The following is a 17,782-nucleotide window of genomic DNA, read 5'->3' on the forward strand; positions in this document are numbered from 1 at the left end:
TCAGCCAAACAAAAAATTTAGACTTTCTGTAAATGTCTATGGAGATTCTTAGTCAACCAGATCATGGTTGTCCCAAATATGCTTTTTCAAGAGGCAACTGGACTTTTTTGTTTTTCTTTGAAGACATTTTTCTTCTCATCCAAATAACTTCTTCAGCCCTGACTGGATGGTGGGGAATGGAAGGATTTATATTAGGGACAGCTGGTCATTTGCATTCTTTTAGAGAGTCGTTGAGATCACTTGGGGGTTTGTCTGTCCTCTGGATCAGTGCAAATGGGTGTGGACTGCTGAAAGGATTGTCTTGTGGAACTATGCTTTCTGTAGGATGTTTTCTGTAGGATGCCCCTTCACTGTTGAACACAGGTGCGGGCTGCTGGGGGTGAGTCTGTGTTGTCTTGCATTTCAAACTGAAACGCAAATGGTTCCTGTAGTCTGCAGTTTTTATGGAAATCTCTTCATATTCCTGTACCATTTGAAGGGTGTTCATCCCAAAGTGCATAACTAAATGTCTATAGATATTATCTGTCATCAAGGTTAATTGTTGTCCTAAAGGTGACCCTGTTCAGTGACCCTGAGAATACAGACAAATTCCCTGTGGCCTCAACAACTTTCTAAAAGAATGCAAATGACCAGCTGTCCGCAAGTAATATAAATCCTTCCATTTGCCGCCATCCAGTTAGAGCTGAAGAAGCTTATTGAATAAAAACAAGAAAGTACAGTTGCCTCTTTAAAAGCACCTTTGGGACTTTTTCTAAAGTTTTATTGAATAGTGACACCTCCACCCCCGATCTGATTTAAAATTAGTTCAATGTATTTTATTCCATAATCTTTGAATAAATATTAAGAGATGTGGTAAGTGCAATGCTTCAATGAGACTTCCTGATTTGGATGGATGACTTTTTTTCTAATAGCATAGTAATAGAATAGAAATGATACTGAACAAACAAAAAACCATTTTGTTCTGAGCGTGAAGTTAAATAGCCTACCCAGTACATTGTGGTAGAACATTTTGTGTTACTTGTGTTCCAATGGAACCTAACCAAAATATTTGGACTGTTTTGTCATTTACTTATAATACAATAAACCATTAGCACATCACCACCACCACCCTAGTTTTCATCCTGGAATCCCAAAACTAGTGGAGCAGCAACCAGTGCTATCTCTGTTTGATCTATAGAAAATTGACATATAAAAATAGTAAATATCAGTTGAGACTTACTTTTTATATCTGCCTGTTCAAGTCATATACACTTGAGCTAACAAAAGAGCAAAATGCTGAGTTCTGTATATTTCACAGGCAACACAATTATTATACAATAATTGTAAATATGATGTACATGTGCAGTATACATTTTATATCCATTAATCTTCCTGGAAAAAAAACCTATTCATGGAATATATTGCATTATGATCCATTGATCCAATTTTCTCATACCAAACAATTTACAAGTAGTGTTATATGTCACGGAAAGCAGTATTTATCCTTTTTTGTGGTTGGCCATCTTGAATTATGTATAATGTGCTATCGTGATTTCAAAACTAACACTAGGATACTAGGATTGATGTTGGGCCACTGCTAGAAGCTTATTCATTTCCAATGGCAGATTTAAAAAACTTTTTTTTTCTATCGTTGCTCCAGCCTTAATCCCTTCTCCAAAAACCAAATGGAATATTTTATCCTGCCTTCCATTGATGTGCCACTTCAATGGATAGCCTTTTGGATAGTTCATTGGCATTTAATTGTGTCTGTAATAATGTACTCTTGCAATTCCTGGTTGTTGTTTTTTTGTTTTAGGCCTGATGGACATCAGAACAACTTAAGGAGTGCTGCATATGAAGCTCTGATGGAAATTGTGAAAAATAGCGCCAAAGACTGTTATCCTGCTGTTCAGAAGACAACTTTAGTTATCATGGAGCGGCTGCAACAAGTGCTCCAAATGGAGGTTAGCTTGGATGTCTGAAAAATGTGATAGTATCCGCCCAAATGGGTGATCTCTAGAACAGGAAAGCTTAACTTGGGGAGTTGTATATTTTATGTTTTATTTCATGGATGTTTTGCATGCTTTCTGTGATTCTTGTAAAAAAAATTGACTGAGTCAAGATTGAAATTAAAATATTGATTGTCAAAGAGATTTGTGGGCTAAAGATTGGATGAGGGATTACCTGTACTGGGGTTTTCCATTGCATCCACATGCCTATGATTCAGTGATCACTGTTAGATTCTAATTAAACCTAGCACAAGTTTTTAAACCTCTCAGTTTGAAAAGCTGGCCAATGAATATCCTCGTTCAAATGCACATTTAAGATCAGAATTTGTTCTGGCTGTAGGTCTTATTATTCCCAAGCAACTTAATTTTAAATATATGTCAGATCTTCAATAGAGAGAAAAGTTTTAAAGAACATTTCAAATGCTGAACTTTATTTTCTCTCCAGTCTCATATCCAGAGTACAAGTGACAGAATCCAGTTTAATGATCTTCAGTCTTTACTTTGTGCTACATTGCAGGTAAGAATGTAACTTTATTACCTGATTGTAAAGGTGTTTACAGCTGTATACTCTAAAGCATTCAGTATAAGAACTATAAGTAATATTTAGAAGAAAACATCTGTATTGAACTTTTTACAGATTAAATGCCCTCTTGGTTCAAATTTGATTTTTTTTCTTTGCAATTTGTCAAAGTCAATGGTATATAGAAAAAGAAAGTAATACATTGGTGCATTGTTGAAAGCAAGAATTATCTTGGATATGTACCTCTTACCAACTGGTCTCAGAACTAGTATGACAAAGAAAGAGGTGGAACTTCTCACTACTTTAGCAAGAAAAGTTATGAACTATTGCGCAGGTAAATTTAGCCTGTCCTAGCAGATGCGCAGCTAAAGTTAACTATCGTTGTTCAATTGTATTTTGCTAGATAAAATATTAGTAATATGTGTAGACTAAATTAGCATATAAGGGAGAATATCCAGGTAGGAGATATTTATTACTAAATACTTGCTTATAGATTTTTCCAGTTCATACCTATTCACAAGATAAGAAAAAACGTAGTAGTAGGGGGAATAGAAAAAAACTTCCAGATAAATTTTTATCTTAACTTTCATCAAACAGAATGTCCTTCGCAAGGTCCAGCACCAGGACGCTTTGCAGATTTCAGATGTGGTGATGGCATCTCTTTTGAGGATGTTCCAAAGTACAGCAGGATCAGGAGGTGTCCAAGAGGATGCTCTCATGGCTGTTAGTACTCTGGTAGAAGGTAAAGGTTTGCTCTGCTAGTCAAAAGGATATTTTTAAACATTGAAGGCTCTCTGAATACATAAGTGTTCGGGTTGTCCATGTTTTAGTTTTATGTTACAATTGGGATTATTCTGCACATTTAGGACTTATATATTGGTCCTGACATAACAAATTTGTGGGCTGAGGACTAGATGAGGGCCACCAGATAATATCCAAAAATTATAAGAACATTTTAATGATTGGATTCCAATACAGGTAGTAAAAAATATAGTGAGGTGGTATATTTTGAGGTGAGGTGGTAGAACAGATTCAAAGTTTTATTTTGATAAAATTTGGAACAGATAATACTGTGTTTCCCCCAAAATACGATCTATCCAGAAAGTAAGCCCTAGCCTGGTTTTTTTTGGGTGGGCCTACCCCAAATATAAGCCCTAATGAAGGGGTGGGTGTGACAACACAGGAGGCAGCCCTTTCTCGGTCACCTTGTGGCTGCTTGGATCAGTTGAGCCAGTGTGGGCCGGGACTGCCTCTTGTTCTGTCTCTCCAGGCGTCGAGATGTTTTCCGCACACTCTTTCCAGCTCCAGCTCTGCCCTGTGCAAGCTCCGTGGCATCTCTGCAGCAGCACGGAGGAGGGTGGTGAAGATGCAAAGCCCCAGAATCCCATATTCCCTGGCCTTCCCTCAGCCGGTACCCCTCTTGCTGGAGCAAGAGGCCCAAACTCAGTGTTACCCACTGAGACCTCCCAGTGCAAGCGCTGCTGCTTTTGCGGCCGATTGCAGCCACAAAAGCAGCAGGCCAAGCAATGCGCCTGGCATGCCTCATATCTTCCTTACCTAATGGTGACAGTCGCAGCAGGCATTTCCAACCACAGGAAAGTTTCCTCACGGGTGCTGCTCCGACCACCACCTTCAGCAAGCTAGGGCGCTTTTGCCGCTGATTGTGGCCACAAAAGCAGCAGAAACACAAGGAACACACCCTATGCGCCTTGCCCTCTCCTTACTTAATGGTGATGGTTGCAGCAGGCAATTCCATCCAAGGAAAAGCTGCCTCGTGGGTGCCACTCAAGCCTCCTCCTCCAGCAAATGAAATGTTACTGTAGTTGCAGAGGTCTTGTACAATCCTCTGCCGCAGTTTTGGAGCAAACCTCTGCCTTCCCTGCACAGGATTGCAAGACTGGAGGCGCTGAAACAAAAATGTTTCATCATCTATAGGGATTTGGGAACGAAGCACTTTGTTCCCTTCCCAAGCACTGCACCCCATAATGTCCAATCACTTTTCACCCGGACGGAGAAATGTCAGAGGCTCAAAACTTCGTGTGCTTGCAAAGGGAACAGTTTGAAACACAGCAATTAGCTCATTTCAAAGCATCCCCTTTGCAAGCACCCAAAGCTTCGTCTTCCTCTGGGTGAAAAGTGCACATTAGAGCCAGGCAGAGGCATTGCCCACTCCATCCCACCATTTCTCAGCTTCCCTGTGGCCATGTCAAAGAGGCACCCACCTGGGGCATCAGGAGCATCTGCCTCCTCCATCTTTTATGCTGCTGCCAGTGCTGCTACGAAAGCTTCCCATGAGTCAGTAGCCATGCAGCACATTTGGATCACCCGTCTTTCCTCTGCCTCCACGCTCAGACTTATTGGTCTTTGTACTGCGCCAGGGCCAGTGGGTGTGGGTGCTGCCAGACACTGTTGGCCCCTGAACACTGGCTGCCTCTCGTACTGGCCACGCCATCCCCCAGGCTTATTTTTGGGATAGAGCTTATAATAGGCCCACCACAGAAAATTAGGCTAAGGCTTGTTTTTGGGGTGGGTTTTATTTTTGGGGAAATATATGGGTGAATTAACATCCCTAGAGTTTTGAGAGCCACAAATTCATCTAAGCTATGGATATTAACGTCTTAATTTTAGATATCTCACATTTTTTAATTTTTAATTTTGCTCAGTGTTAGGAGGGGAGTTTCTCAAGTACATGGAGGCCTTCAAACCTTTTCTGAATATTGGTTTAAAAAATTATGCTGAATATCAGGTAAGGCCCTTTTCCTTGTCTTAAAAAGCAATTGGATGAGATTAAGTAGTGTTTTCAATACCTAGCAGTAATTTTATTTCAGAATCTGTCAGGATTTATTTCATAGATAGCTGTCAATATAACAAAGTTAAGTTTAATCTAAATTCTCTGAATCTTGAGGCTGTTAGCAGCTGAAACATTTTTTTCTTTCTCTCTCCCTCCATCCCCCTCTCCTTTTTTTTGCATTCTCTAATTAGGTATTCTCATTTATTGTAATTGCTTTAGAATTATCCTGTCCATGATATGCTGTTTGGCAACTTTCTGGAGATTGGATTATGATAACATAATCCAAGTGATAACACTTTTTTAAAAAGTAATGGTTTGAAAGTCTGGTTTGAAAGATCATTGTTTTTGGTGGTGGGAGAAGGAAGACAAAAGTTAATTACGGTTCTGATATCAGTAAAAGCTAAACAGCTTCCCTGTAATAGAAGATTGCAGTATAAATTATCTATGTTTTTTCATTTTTAAGTATATTTATTTAAGTAGAATAAAATAAACATTTTAATAAAAATATATTAGAGCAATTCTTTATATCCAGCAGAAAAGAAATGTTAATAATAATTTACACATAAGCATTAAATTGCTTACAGTTTCAGCAGTAACATCAAGCATAAGATTTCCCATACTAAGCCTGATATCTGCTCAGGTTAACTGGCAAACACTCCCTACAATCACTTGTTATCCCAAAACATCCCATTTGGTGTAGAATATCAGGCATGAAAGAGCAGTTTCACATCTGAAGATCTAATGCTTATGTCCAGAAATCTTCTCAGCTAATGGTGAGCACCTGCTTGGAATTCAATAAGAGTCAAGGCAATTTAAGAGGGATTGAATTTACAGTAGTTCACTTGTGACTAAATATACATTCTAGTCTGAGCCCTCTGTTAACTCCAACCCCATGTTCTACCACTCCTTTCCCTACTTCAAAGAAAGTAATGTCTAGGCCTGAATTACAAATTAAAATGACAAATTATTCTCCAATTAAAGGGCTTTTATTTTGGGGCCCCATGATCCCAGTTAAGATAAGGATTCAAAAAGGAGAAGCAGGCTTGCATTTTACCATTTTAAATTACATTATTCTGTAAACTGTCTCATGGATAACAAAATGTGTAAAATCTCAGATTAGGAGAATATTAACAAAGAAGGAGCCAAATTAGCAAATGGATTATGGTATAAACAAAAGAAGAAAAGAATTTGAAATAACATAAAACAACATTAGTTAAAAATATTGAATCTTCTAAAAGAAAGATTGTGACTTCACTATACACCTAATTCAAACACCTTCCTTCAGGGGCAACCACAGCAAGTAGGTTTTCGAGTTAGTAATTACAGTACAAATATGGGAAAAGATATGGGAAAAGCCAATAAAATTTACTGCAACTTAAGGGAAATTGGTATAAAATTTGGCCACAATATTGGAAACGAAAAGCTTTGTGCCAATAATACAAAGTTGAAAAACCAAAATTGGAGAATATAGTCAGCAAAGGCAAGCTGACTATATATCTGTAATAGATATATTGAAGCATTTTTAAAGCATACTGCCCAATTGAGGAATTGCCTTGCAGGCTCAATTTAATATTGTAATAGGGAAATAATGATTGATGCCTGAAGTGAGGCAAAAAGTGACTCATTGGTTATATTTGTTTTTGCAGGTCTGTTTAGCTGCAGTGGGCCTAGTGGGTGACCTATGCCGGGCTTTGCAATCCAACATTCTGCCCTTTTGTGATGAGGTTATGCAGCTTCTTTTAGAAAATTTGGGGGTGAGTAAATTGATGATCTAAAAACAAAAGAAAAATAAAATTTCACATCTATTAGTGAACGATATGTTTAAAAAATTCTTAATAATGTAAACATTAATTTGATCTTATGGCTTGTTTCTGACAAAGGAAGAAGAAAGCAAGCAATGTAAATAAAACTGAAATAGTTTTATGAAATATGAAATAAAAATGAAAATAATTTCTATTACTATTAATTAGAATAATTGGAATAATTACTATTCCAATGAGTATTATTTTCTCACTTAAATTATAAATACGGAAATCTGCAGTGCCATTTAATGCCTATATGTGGCGCCTATTTTAAAAAAATGTATATTCATCTGTGGCTCACCAAATTGATTATGTTGTGTAATCTTTAATGAGTAGCAAATCTGGTGATGAGTTAATACTTGGTTGCTAAGACTGTACAGTCTTAGCATGTACAGTCCTATCTGTATATGACAACTGAGACCCTTTGAATTAGTAAGAAATACGTTGAGAACTGAAATACTTTTCACTTTTAGTATTACAAAATGGGAAAAGCCCTCAGCACCTTGGGGGCAATATCTGATAGAATATGTATCGAACCTAATATAATTTCTAAAAGCTAAACTGTTGACTATGAATTATTTTTACAGAATGAAAATGTACATCGATCTGTTAAACCACAAATTCTCTCAGTGTTTGGTGATATTGCTCTTGCAATTGGAGGAGAATTTAAAAAATACTTAGACGTTGTACTGAATACTCTACAGCAAGCTTCTCAAGCCCATGTTGATAAGGTAAACAATCCTTTGGATTAAATGTCTATGGAAATTCTCAATCATCCGGGTCATAGTTGTCCCAAAGATGCTCCCCATCCCTTGTTTTTATTCAAAAGGCAGGTGGACTTTATTGAGTTTTTTTCTTTGAAGATGTTTCACTTTTCATACAAGAAGCTTATTCAGTTCTACTTAACTGAATGGGGAATGGACGGATTTATATTCTTTGCAGTCATACGGTCATACATTCAAGAGAGTTATTGAGGCCATTTGGGGGTTTATCCACAGAGTCATCTAAATCAGAGTATAAATGGGTATGGAACCTTCTTGGGACTACTGAAAGGACTGTTGTAAGCAGGAGAAGGGGAAAAAAGTGGCTTTGGGATAAGATTTGGGTCCTATGTATTTGAGATAGACGATGGACAGTTAATGATAGGACAATAATTCCAAGATAACTCTATTTTATGTTTGTTCTTAGTCTGATTATGACATGGTAGAGTACTTGAATGAATTGCGAGAAACCTGTCTGGAAGCATACACAGGCATTGTTCAAGGTCTGAAAGGAGATCAAGAAAATGTACATCGTAAGTCCTTTTCTTTTTAATTTCCTTGAGTACCACAGATACAGACCTCTGCGTGAGGCTCAGTTTCTGCCAATGTTTACTCCTCTTAATAATGGGAAATTGTCAGTGCAAGGCTTCTTATTTTGCCTTGTTTTAAGATAGGGCTATTACATTAGAAAACATGGTTGCATCCTTCATTACTCTTTGTATGATGTTTCAGGGTATTTTGGTGGCATTTAACTCAAATGGCATATTTTTACAGCCCTGGCCAAGTTACCAAATGATCTTTGTTTGCATCTGTATTTTTATTATTAAAAAACTATTTTACAATAGTTTTTTAAATGAACAACACAAATGAAACAGGTACATACACAGCTACATAAACCTTTTCGTTTAGGTTTCATTTAGAACCTCTGCCTGAGTTCATCCTGTAATGTTTCCTGTTTAAGATTAGATTTTAGGAATAATTTGATGTGTACCCAGCCCGTTCTAAGAAATCAAGTTTTCAGAATAATAAATGAAATATTACGGAGTGAACAAGAATTTTCAGATTTGGAGAGGTTAACTTCTTTGTGTGTGTGTGTGTGTGTGGTTTTTTTTTTTTTTTTTACTTTATTTGTATGCCACCCTTTTCCCTGAGGAATTTGCTTTCCTTCAATTTGCTTTAAAATGGCATACAATACACAATTTTAGGTGGTTAGTTTTGGAAGACTAGGATATATGTCGGGTTTTTAAAATTAAAAATTTCTTTTCCTCAATTGTTAACTTGCGTTAAATTTCACAATTGCCATAGGATAAGGAGTTGTGACTGTGAAATAAATAATGTTAGAGGCAAAAGGACTGTGTTTTCTACGCAAACCCCAGTGCTTTATTCCTATACCCCACAAATTTATGAATCTCATCTTTTCTAGTGTACTAACCAATAAAAGTTAGTAAAACCATTCTATGTGATTAGAAACCTTTGAGGTTTCAGTCACAAAGCTGTATCTCCCTTGTCTCTCAATTACTTCTTGTGTAAGATGTGTATCAACTTTTATATGAGCACTAAAACAGTTTTAAGATAGCAAGTAGAAGAAAGGTATAAAAGCAATGTCAGGAAAAAGAATATAACCTTTGTAGGATGCCTCTAATACAAATTAGGTATATAGTTGAACAGAGTTTCAAGGTAAACCTTCCAGAATTGTTGATATTGAAATTTCATGATATTTCAGGAAGAAATAAAGAAATAAGCCCTTAATGTAAGCCTATAAAGCTAAATTACGCTTTCTTTTCAGCCGATGTGATGCTGGTGCAGCCTAGAGTAGAATTCATCTTGTCTTTCATTGACCACATTGCTGCCGACGAAGATCATAGTGATGGAGTTGTAGCCTGTGCAGCAGGACTGATAGGGTAAATGCTGAAGCTTTATGATCTACTGTCTCACAGTGAATCTCTCTCTCCTCTTAGGAAGACAAGATGATAATGCTTTACTAAGAGCTTTTTTTTTAACCTTATAAAATTTCTAAAACTGTTTAATCTTGGCCCACTATTAAATATTTACTTGTTAAATAGCCACAACACTATGCTGTTAAATTCTTTTTGTCCTTGCTTAATAATAAATGGGACTGGAATTTTTAACTAAGTGATCTGGTTGTAAAGTGAGACGTGTGACTGCTGCTTAGCAACATTCCAGCATTCCCTCAAAGTTAAACAAATCATTAGTCATTAAGTGAACCACCATGGGTTATTAAGTAAGAACTTAATGTTACCATGACTTCCAGCTTCCTTATTGACTTTGCTTCTGGGAAACCAACAGGAAAAGTAGTAAATCATATTGACATTACTACAGGATGCTGTGTTGTTTGGAAATACAAGCCATTGTTGTGCAATTATATCACAATATCATGGGGCACTGATAGCCAGAATTTTGAGGACTTTATCACTCATTCAGCGCTATTCTAAATTTGAATGGTAGCTGAATGAATGGTTTTCAATCGACCCACCGGTACTTATTTATACAATTAATTTATATGGCTGTACATATCACAGATATAAAATTCTGGTGGCTCACAACATATGAAACAAATAAAAACAATACCATTGTTATGAGATCCATACACTATAGATTCTACAGTGTATGGTCAAAATAAATGCAACAAACTACAGTGGCAGTGCCCCAGTAACCTTGGCTTCCCAGGAACACATCCAACTTTTCAGTGCTTTGCAAAAGACCAGCAGAAACAACAGAAAAGACTTGAATCCTAGGTCCTATTAGATTGCATTATTTAATTGAGGGGACTCGGACTGAGTTCTTCCTATCAAGTCTACTGGGATGAGAAGTCCCTCAAATAACTCAGTCTCATGCCATGAGGAGATAATCGGCACTTTGAATTCCACCCAGAAGCCAATATGGCTGGCTAGTGGCCTTCCAGGATAAACCAGGTAGGGAAACAAGCAGATGAGCTACTTCATCTGAAAACTACATTGACAGAATTTGAAAGTACATTCCCTACCACCACCCTAATCTTTACAACCTAAGAAACTAGGAAAGAATCCTACTCCTGAGTCTCAACTATCCCGCTGCAGGCTATGCCCTTTTTCCCCTCTATGCCCAGTCTTCCAAGATCATTTCCTCATCGGCAGAGTACATGGTGTAACTGGACATACATTCTGAACCAGTTGCAACTTCTAGAGGGTCTTCAAGGGCAGCCCCAAATAAACTACATTGCAGTAATTCACTTTGTGGCTGGAAATAATCTTTGATTTATGATCTCAATGGATTCAGAACTTGAGGCACCATTGACCAGATATGGTCATAAAAACAAGTCTCTGCAATTTTTAAGCAAACCATATGGTCATTAAAAAAATCCAGCATACTCAATAGGCACATTCTGTTGGGAAATGGCAAAAAAAGCAGCAGCAAATTGTGATCTGCAGGTTGCTACAACTACTTGTAAATTTGAGCTGGTTGCCAACATCTGAAATGTGATCATGTGACAGCAGGGGGGAATGGAAAGTGTGGCATTCATAATTCGAAAGAGCCAAGAAACTTTGAACTATCCACAACACATACTATGAGTTTCTATATTTGCTTTTCACAGGGATCTGTGCACAGCATTTGGGAAAGATGTCCTCAAGATGGTAGAAGCTAGGCCCATGATACATGAATTACTAACTGAAGGAAGGAGATCAAAGACGAACAAAACAAAAACCCTTTCTACCTGGGCCACTAAAGAGTTGAGAAAACTGAAGAATCAAGCTTGGTGAGAAGACTCCAACTTTCTTGTTCTTTAAAACAAACTGAGCTATTCCTGTACAGAAGTTGTATTAGAAGTTCAGAGAACTAGTGTAATTCCTAGTGAATAAACTTCTAAATGCAGAAAGTAGCATTTGGATTGTCATCTCCATGGTTTTTGTCTTCAATGTCCTTCCTCCCCCCAAAAAATTCCTTATTTTTGAAGACCTTTAAAAATTGCAAGAAATATAATGTAGCATAATATGACAAATTGAAGTAGAAACGTTTTCTAATAGGGACAAAAGAACCTGTAGTAATCGAGCAATCTTATTGTTACTGAAGAAAATGCAAGTGTCTTTTTATATTACATTATCTCCTTATTTGTCTTCACTTACAGATCTGTTACCATTGGGATGACACCTGAGACCCCCACTGGAATTCTCCAATCTATTGAGGAAAAAAACCCAACCCGAAGTGAGGAGTGTGCACGGATGCTGAGTGTTTGGGAATGAGAGGATGAGTGAGTGAGAGGCTTAAACACACCACGGTGAAAATCCAGCCACGGCAAATGGCAGAACCGCTGTTAATGGAGCTAATCACTGACTTGCGTAGCAACAAAACCTTGTCATCGCTTGCCTCCAGGAAGTAGAAAATGATTGAGTTCTATACTTCAGTACAGTCTCTTCTGACGAGAGACAAGGACTAATTCTGTGTCTTTTGGCCAGTGAAGAGGAAGATTACTTAGTCTGGGAGAGAGAAAAGCTAGCTTCAGGTTCAATTTGAGTACTCATATAATAAGGTCTGGCTTTCGTTGCTAGAGAGGAGAAGGTGGGGTCCCCAGCTCATGACCTTTTAACCATTTTTGGGAGGGAAAAGCCGCACAACGCTGTCAGTGCACGAGATAAATAGGAAGGGTGAAGGATTTTCTTCCAAGAGTGAGTGTGTGTGAATGAGGCAGTATCTACATTCTCAATTGCAGTTAATCTTTCCCAAAAGAAACACTGAAGAGATTAGCAGTTGCATTTCATAAACTAACAAGTTCAGTCTACTTGAAGTGGCAGAAAAGTAAGAGATTTGAAAGGGGAGGGGGGGAAGAGAAGTTGCCCCGTGTAGGGCTTCTTTAGGTAATTTTAGCTGGGATGTTCAAAGCTCCCATCGTGACACTTTTTCACAATCTTGTTTAATTAAAAAGCGCCTTTCCTTCCTGAATTTTGTTCAACTGTGAATGTAGAAACCCAGGGTTGGGTGGGGTGGGAGGAGGGTAGAGTATCCAGAAGACTCTCAAATGTTAGTGGAGAGATTAGGATCAGTTTTTCCAAATGAGATATGAAGCTTCTAAACAAAACATAATTTTGCTTTGAATTGGTAATAATAAAAACAACCAAAAGGAACAAAACCCCTTTCGTTGTGAACAAAATAGCCCGAACCACACATAATTGTGCCAAAGAATTTTTAAAAAGCCTAAACAAACAAGAAATATTTCAGGAAATATTTTGGATTGCAAAAATGAGATTGACATTCAATGTTCAAACAAAGCAACAACAACAAAAAAAGATAAAAGTACAATTTGGAAACCGCTTGGCCTATTTGTTCTCTTTATTTGGTTCTGATATGGGGTTAGTCTTGCTGCACTTCAAAAAAGGAAAAATTTATATAAATATATATAAATATATATATACTGACTTGAGCTTACACAGGATGGCACTTGTAAAAGGTTATATTTTTCCACTGCAGTTGAAGATTAATAAAATGGTGTCAAACATTCCCCCAGTACTATTTTTTCTATTACTCTTTCCAGTAGCAGGAAATCCTCTCCCCCCCTCCAAAAAAGCAATTGGGCAGCTGTATACTATTATCTATACTATCTGTTAAAAACCTATAGTTTCAAATATTTTAAAAAACATTTACGTTGCATTATAACAAATGGACAGAGACAACTGTCCAGATATTAAGAATCCCTAAAAGCAGAGGGAATGAGACACACCAGCTTCTAACTATGCAGCAATTGATGCTTAGGGGCTTTTAAAAGATGGGTGCTTTTCATGCTTGCCTTGTAAAATAGGTAATCTCATCCTTTCAACAAGCATTAAACTTTTTTTTAAAAAAAAAACAACAACCCTCACTTCCCTTTGCTGTCTCTGTACGTTCTCAGGCTCATCTTGGGATTCTCTTTGGTTGCCCATCCTCATTGGAAAGCAAACAAGCCAGTTTCTTATACAGGGTATCTGATGTTGTGCCTTTCAGTGCCAGGTTCAGAATTGTAGCCCCAAATGCTAATTTCTTGAACCAGTGTACAAAACAAAAACAAAATATAAGACCAAGTGGTTCAGCAGAAAGTTCCAGCATGAGTCTGAAAGAGGGGCTTTTATGGACTTGGGTCCACCTTTTTCTTAATGCCTTTTTTTCTTTGGGATAGTTTTATTTGAAAGATGCCCAAAACGAAAGCCATTCCTAAACTGGGGAAGGAGTGCGTGAAGGGAAATTCTCATCATTCCTCAGTGCTACTGAACTCTGTCCAGTGTTGGCTATCTAGCTGTAGGCTGCAGGCAAATAAAGTACACTGAGTTAGTAGTGGAAACCAAAAACGTGTGTCTTACTTTTTTTTTCCTCTTGGCATTCAGTGCTTATTTCTGAAAATGGTGAAAATCTATGCTGAAGCAAACTTCTATTTTTAATTTTTACCTGAGCTTATGCATCCTATGTGTATTCACTGTGTGCTTGGGGAAGGGGGAGACTACCCTGTACCTGTGCTTCAAGGAGGACTCGCATTAATGAGTATTTTATGAATTATGTTACCACATCAAATGTGTACACTTATACATGAACAAATTGTTCCTACATTTGGAGGAAGGTACATGGCATCTCTGAGAAGCTTTAGAATTAATAGAATGTATTTTGGAGCATACCATTGTGGCCGTTACTGTGTGACTTACTTTAGCTTGGATAGAAAGTTTAAAGTTCTCGGAATTGGGGAGATACTGCTATAGTCTGTCCACAATTTGCTATCAAATTGAAATTGTTGAGAGGAAGGAAAAAACGGTAAATATACAGAGAAATGTTACTTGTATATAATTTCAAATGTTGCATGTTTTGCCCTCACTTTGAAGTGTGGCCTTTAGCCAGAATTGTTCCTAGTGAATAGGTATGTATTCCAGGTTCTCTTGGATGGGATTTTGCATATCCTCTAAAATTCTCCTTATTCTGACGCCAATTATCTGTGAATTATGGTCTGTCAGATACTTTAAAATTATATGTTGAGCTCCTTATGAATGCATATGACTCATAAGTCACATGTTGAATCTGACTCAACATCTGTGAGGTAATATAACCATATGCCTCTTTCAAATTCTATATTGTCAGAGACTTTCAAAGATGTGAATTTCCAGATGTGTTGCTATTTAATAAAGAGTGTTGGAAGGAGAAAAGAAAAAACTACTTGGGAGATATTTAAATTTAGCTGTTCTATGTTCTGCAATTTGTGGCCACCTGGAACATAAATTATTTTCTCAACAAGTTTCCAAAGTGGCATTCAATTTAAAAATATATTCAAATTACCAGAGATACCAAACTATATATTAAAATCACCTTGTAGTCACAAAACTTCATAACCTGGCAGAGAAGATTTGAAAGCTAACACAGAAATTAAATTGACTGAAACCTATATCTTGATGATCTTGATACAAACCACTGTGTCAACACTAGCTCTCAGTAGGGTACTCCAGCATGCCTAATTGTAAATTCAACTCTTTTTTTTGCAGCTACTCAGATTATAAATAGAATTATTTTATGGAATTAACTATTGTTATTAATTTGTTCCTTATTTATTAAATTTATATGCTGCCCATATCACTATTCAAAACGACTCTTGGCAACTTACAATAAAAGCACAAATATAGTGAAGCAATTGGTATTCAACTGCTTTAAAATTCATCAAATTCAGTACTTGATGCATTTTGAAGCAAACATGTTCTGGTACTTGATGCACAAGGTAGAACCTGCTGGCATTGGCTGCCTCATGACTCACTTCCAGCTGAAATAAAGGTCATGGGGTAAGTCATGTGATTTGCTCAGTATTCATTTTTACTACTCATACCTCTAGGAACTGGACAAATACTGAAGTACTACTGTATAAAAACATTAACAAGAATTAAATTAGGAACCAAATATAGTTATGTTAAAATCCTGTACACTTTCAAACTAATTTAGGAAAGTTTCCTTGTTCATAATTGTGATACATCCTTGAAATGTAAGATAACATTAAGGGTGGGAAATCCACCCTGTTTGTCAAATTATAGAATCTGTTGTAACCCCCCAACACTTAATTATATAATAATGCATTAAAATATCTGACATTTGTGTTCAACAATTTGCTTCAAACTGGTTAAAGCGGTATACTGAATAACCCAAGCATGAGAACATCATAAAAGATGATTCAATTCAACTTTATTTTTAATAAGTAATATTTCCCTTCACAAATAACTTATACCTTATTTTAAAAAATAAATCACTTTGTCATTGGGCCTGTTATGTCTTCTCTGGCAGCCTGCAGTCATTTTGTGATGTTAATGTTTTCACCTTCATGAATTTTTATTCCTATGCATTCTACTTGTAAAATTTCAAATTCATTCCTCCATTCTCATGGTGCATTTTAAATATGACTGCATAGAGATACAATAAGATTGCCAATTTGCTTTGATTACAGGTTATTGGGCACAGATAACAAAAGTACCAAAAATGATGCAAACCAAATAAGCCATTTGGTTTGCAACACTTTTTCTGGCTTTCAGTACCACCTGAAGAAACTTCTTGAAACTGTTGGAGAAGGTCTCAGCAGCAAATCAAAATGTCACTTCTGTTTTAGAAGTAGGAGGGAGGCATCTTTGAAAGTTGTTTAACTTTTTTTTAAAAACAACCCTTTGGAAATTTGCACAGACCTGGCAGCAATACCATTGCAGGAATTAGTATGAAGCAAGTAGTTAGTGTGATTTTAAATATTATATGAACAATAAGCATGACCAGACTGGGAAGGTCAGCTTTAGCCTGGTAGAGAGAAGGCAATGAGGCAAGATTTTACAATACCAGTTTGTTTGAAAGGGTAGTGATTGAAATTACAAAAAGTATTTATTGAGGCTTATCCCATGAATATATATACATTTTAAAAGCATCCATTGTTCCTTTCATGTAAAATGACTCATTGAGCATCCATACTTAACATTCTTGTGAATAAACCATTGAAAGCAATATTTTCAGGAACTGTGAGTTGTAACTACATCTGGACCAAGTTTGAAATTTAATACTTTGATCTTGAACTCTAGTGTGAATTATCCAACATTATTTCAAACTAGAGTTATGCCAATTTCCAACCAGAAGTGCAACATGAATCATCACCATATGGCTGACATCACAGGATGCTAAACCATGAGTTGTACCAGAAGAAAAATACCAGGTTTATATGTGAAAATCCAATTAAACTAATGCCTGTGCACATTAATGATTACGTGCTTGAAGTTAGATAAGGGTAAATGGAATTCAAGGGAGGTTAGATTTAGTTTGTGGCTATGTAGGTATTCTAGGCTGATCCTTTTTTAGCTCAGCCCCCAGTTCTGCCACTTCTATATGTAGTTTTGTTGAAGTTGTAGGCTGAATAATTTGTGACATTAAACCATAAATTATTACTCTGATGGCTGGTGCACATGACAAACTCGGCCAAAACAATTTAGAATGATAACTAAATATGTGTCCATGTTCGATGATCTATGTTTAGTTCAGTCCACAGGACATCCAAGTAATTATTTTTTGAAAATCTAAAGTGACTGATAAGTCAATAAAGTAGTGCTCAATTTCTTTAAAAAGCTTCATGAGTCTGACTTCCACTGCTAATTTGAAACCTGATAAAAATAAAATTGGCTCTCTATGTGTTTATATTAGAATATTTCACTTTTAATTAATAGAGGACACTGTCCATAAAAATGGGCAGATAACCTATGTATTTTTACAGAGTGAAGGAGTATTGGGTCCAAAGCCAATCAAGTTGAGATTCTACAAGCTTCTCTATCAAGTTTCTTAGTATTGTCCACTGATTTCAAGCTCGGCTTTCTCAAACCAGGATCCTCTTCAGATCTGAAACTCAGAATTTCTTCATCAACATGGCCATTGTTTATAATTCTGATAGTCCCTGCATCTAGATCATGTCC

At 36.8% G+C, this 17,782-nt stretch overlaps 1 protein-coding gene across 2 annotated transcripts in view; it reads left to right on the top strand.

Moving 5' to 3' along the window:
* The window catches only part of KPNB1 (karyopherin subunit beta 1), a 38,704-nt gene extending 25,351 nt beyond the window's left edge, over positions 1-13,353 (top strand). Inside the window, exons 13-22 of one of the 2 annotated variants that reach the window (XM_087713568.1) lie at positions 1,796-1,943; positions 2,434-2,505; positions 3,106-3,250; positions 5,172-5,254; positions 6,946-7,053; positions 7,689-7,832; positions 8,290-8,395; positions 9,649-9,763; positions 11,455-11,616; positions 11,986-13,353. In XM_087713568.1, the coding sequence (XP_087569694.1) occupies positions 1,796-1,943; positions 2,434-2,505; positions 3,106-3,250; positions 5,172-5,254; positions 6,946-7,053; positions 7,689-7,832; positions 8,290-8,395; positions 9,649-9,763; positions 11,455-11,616; position 11,986 (1,084 nt within the window). In that variant the 3' untranslated portion in view covers positions 11,987-13,353. Of the gene's footprint in view, positions 1-1,795; positions 1,944-2,433; positions 2,506-3,105; positions 3,251-5,171; positions 5,255-6,945; positions 7,054-7,688; positions 7,833-8,289; positions 8,396-9,648; positions 9,764-11,454; positions 11,621-11,985 lie in introns of those variants that run through there. The other variant, XM_087713567.1, reaches the window with a different exon arrangement.
* Positions 13,354-17,782: the final 4,429 nt, after the last annotated feature.

The sequence above is a fragment of the Thamnophis sirtalis genome, unplaced genomic scaffold, assembly GCF_051295495.1.
Source record: "Thamnophis sirtalis isolate CommonGarterSnake01/CBP01778 unplaced genomic scaffold, rThaSir2_p1.2 scaffold_4, whole genome shotgun sequence".
In the NCBI taxonomy this organism is placed as follows: Eukaryota; Metazoa; Chordata; class Lepidosauria; order Squamata; family Natricidae; genus Thamnophis; species Thamnophis sirtalis.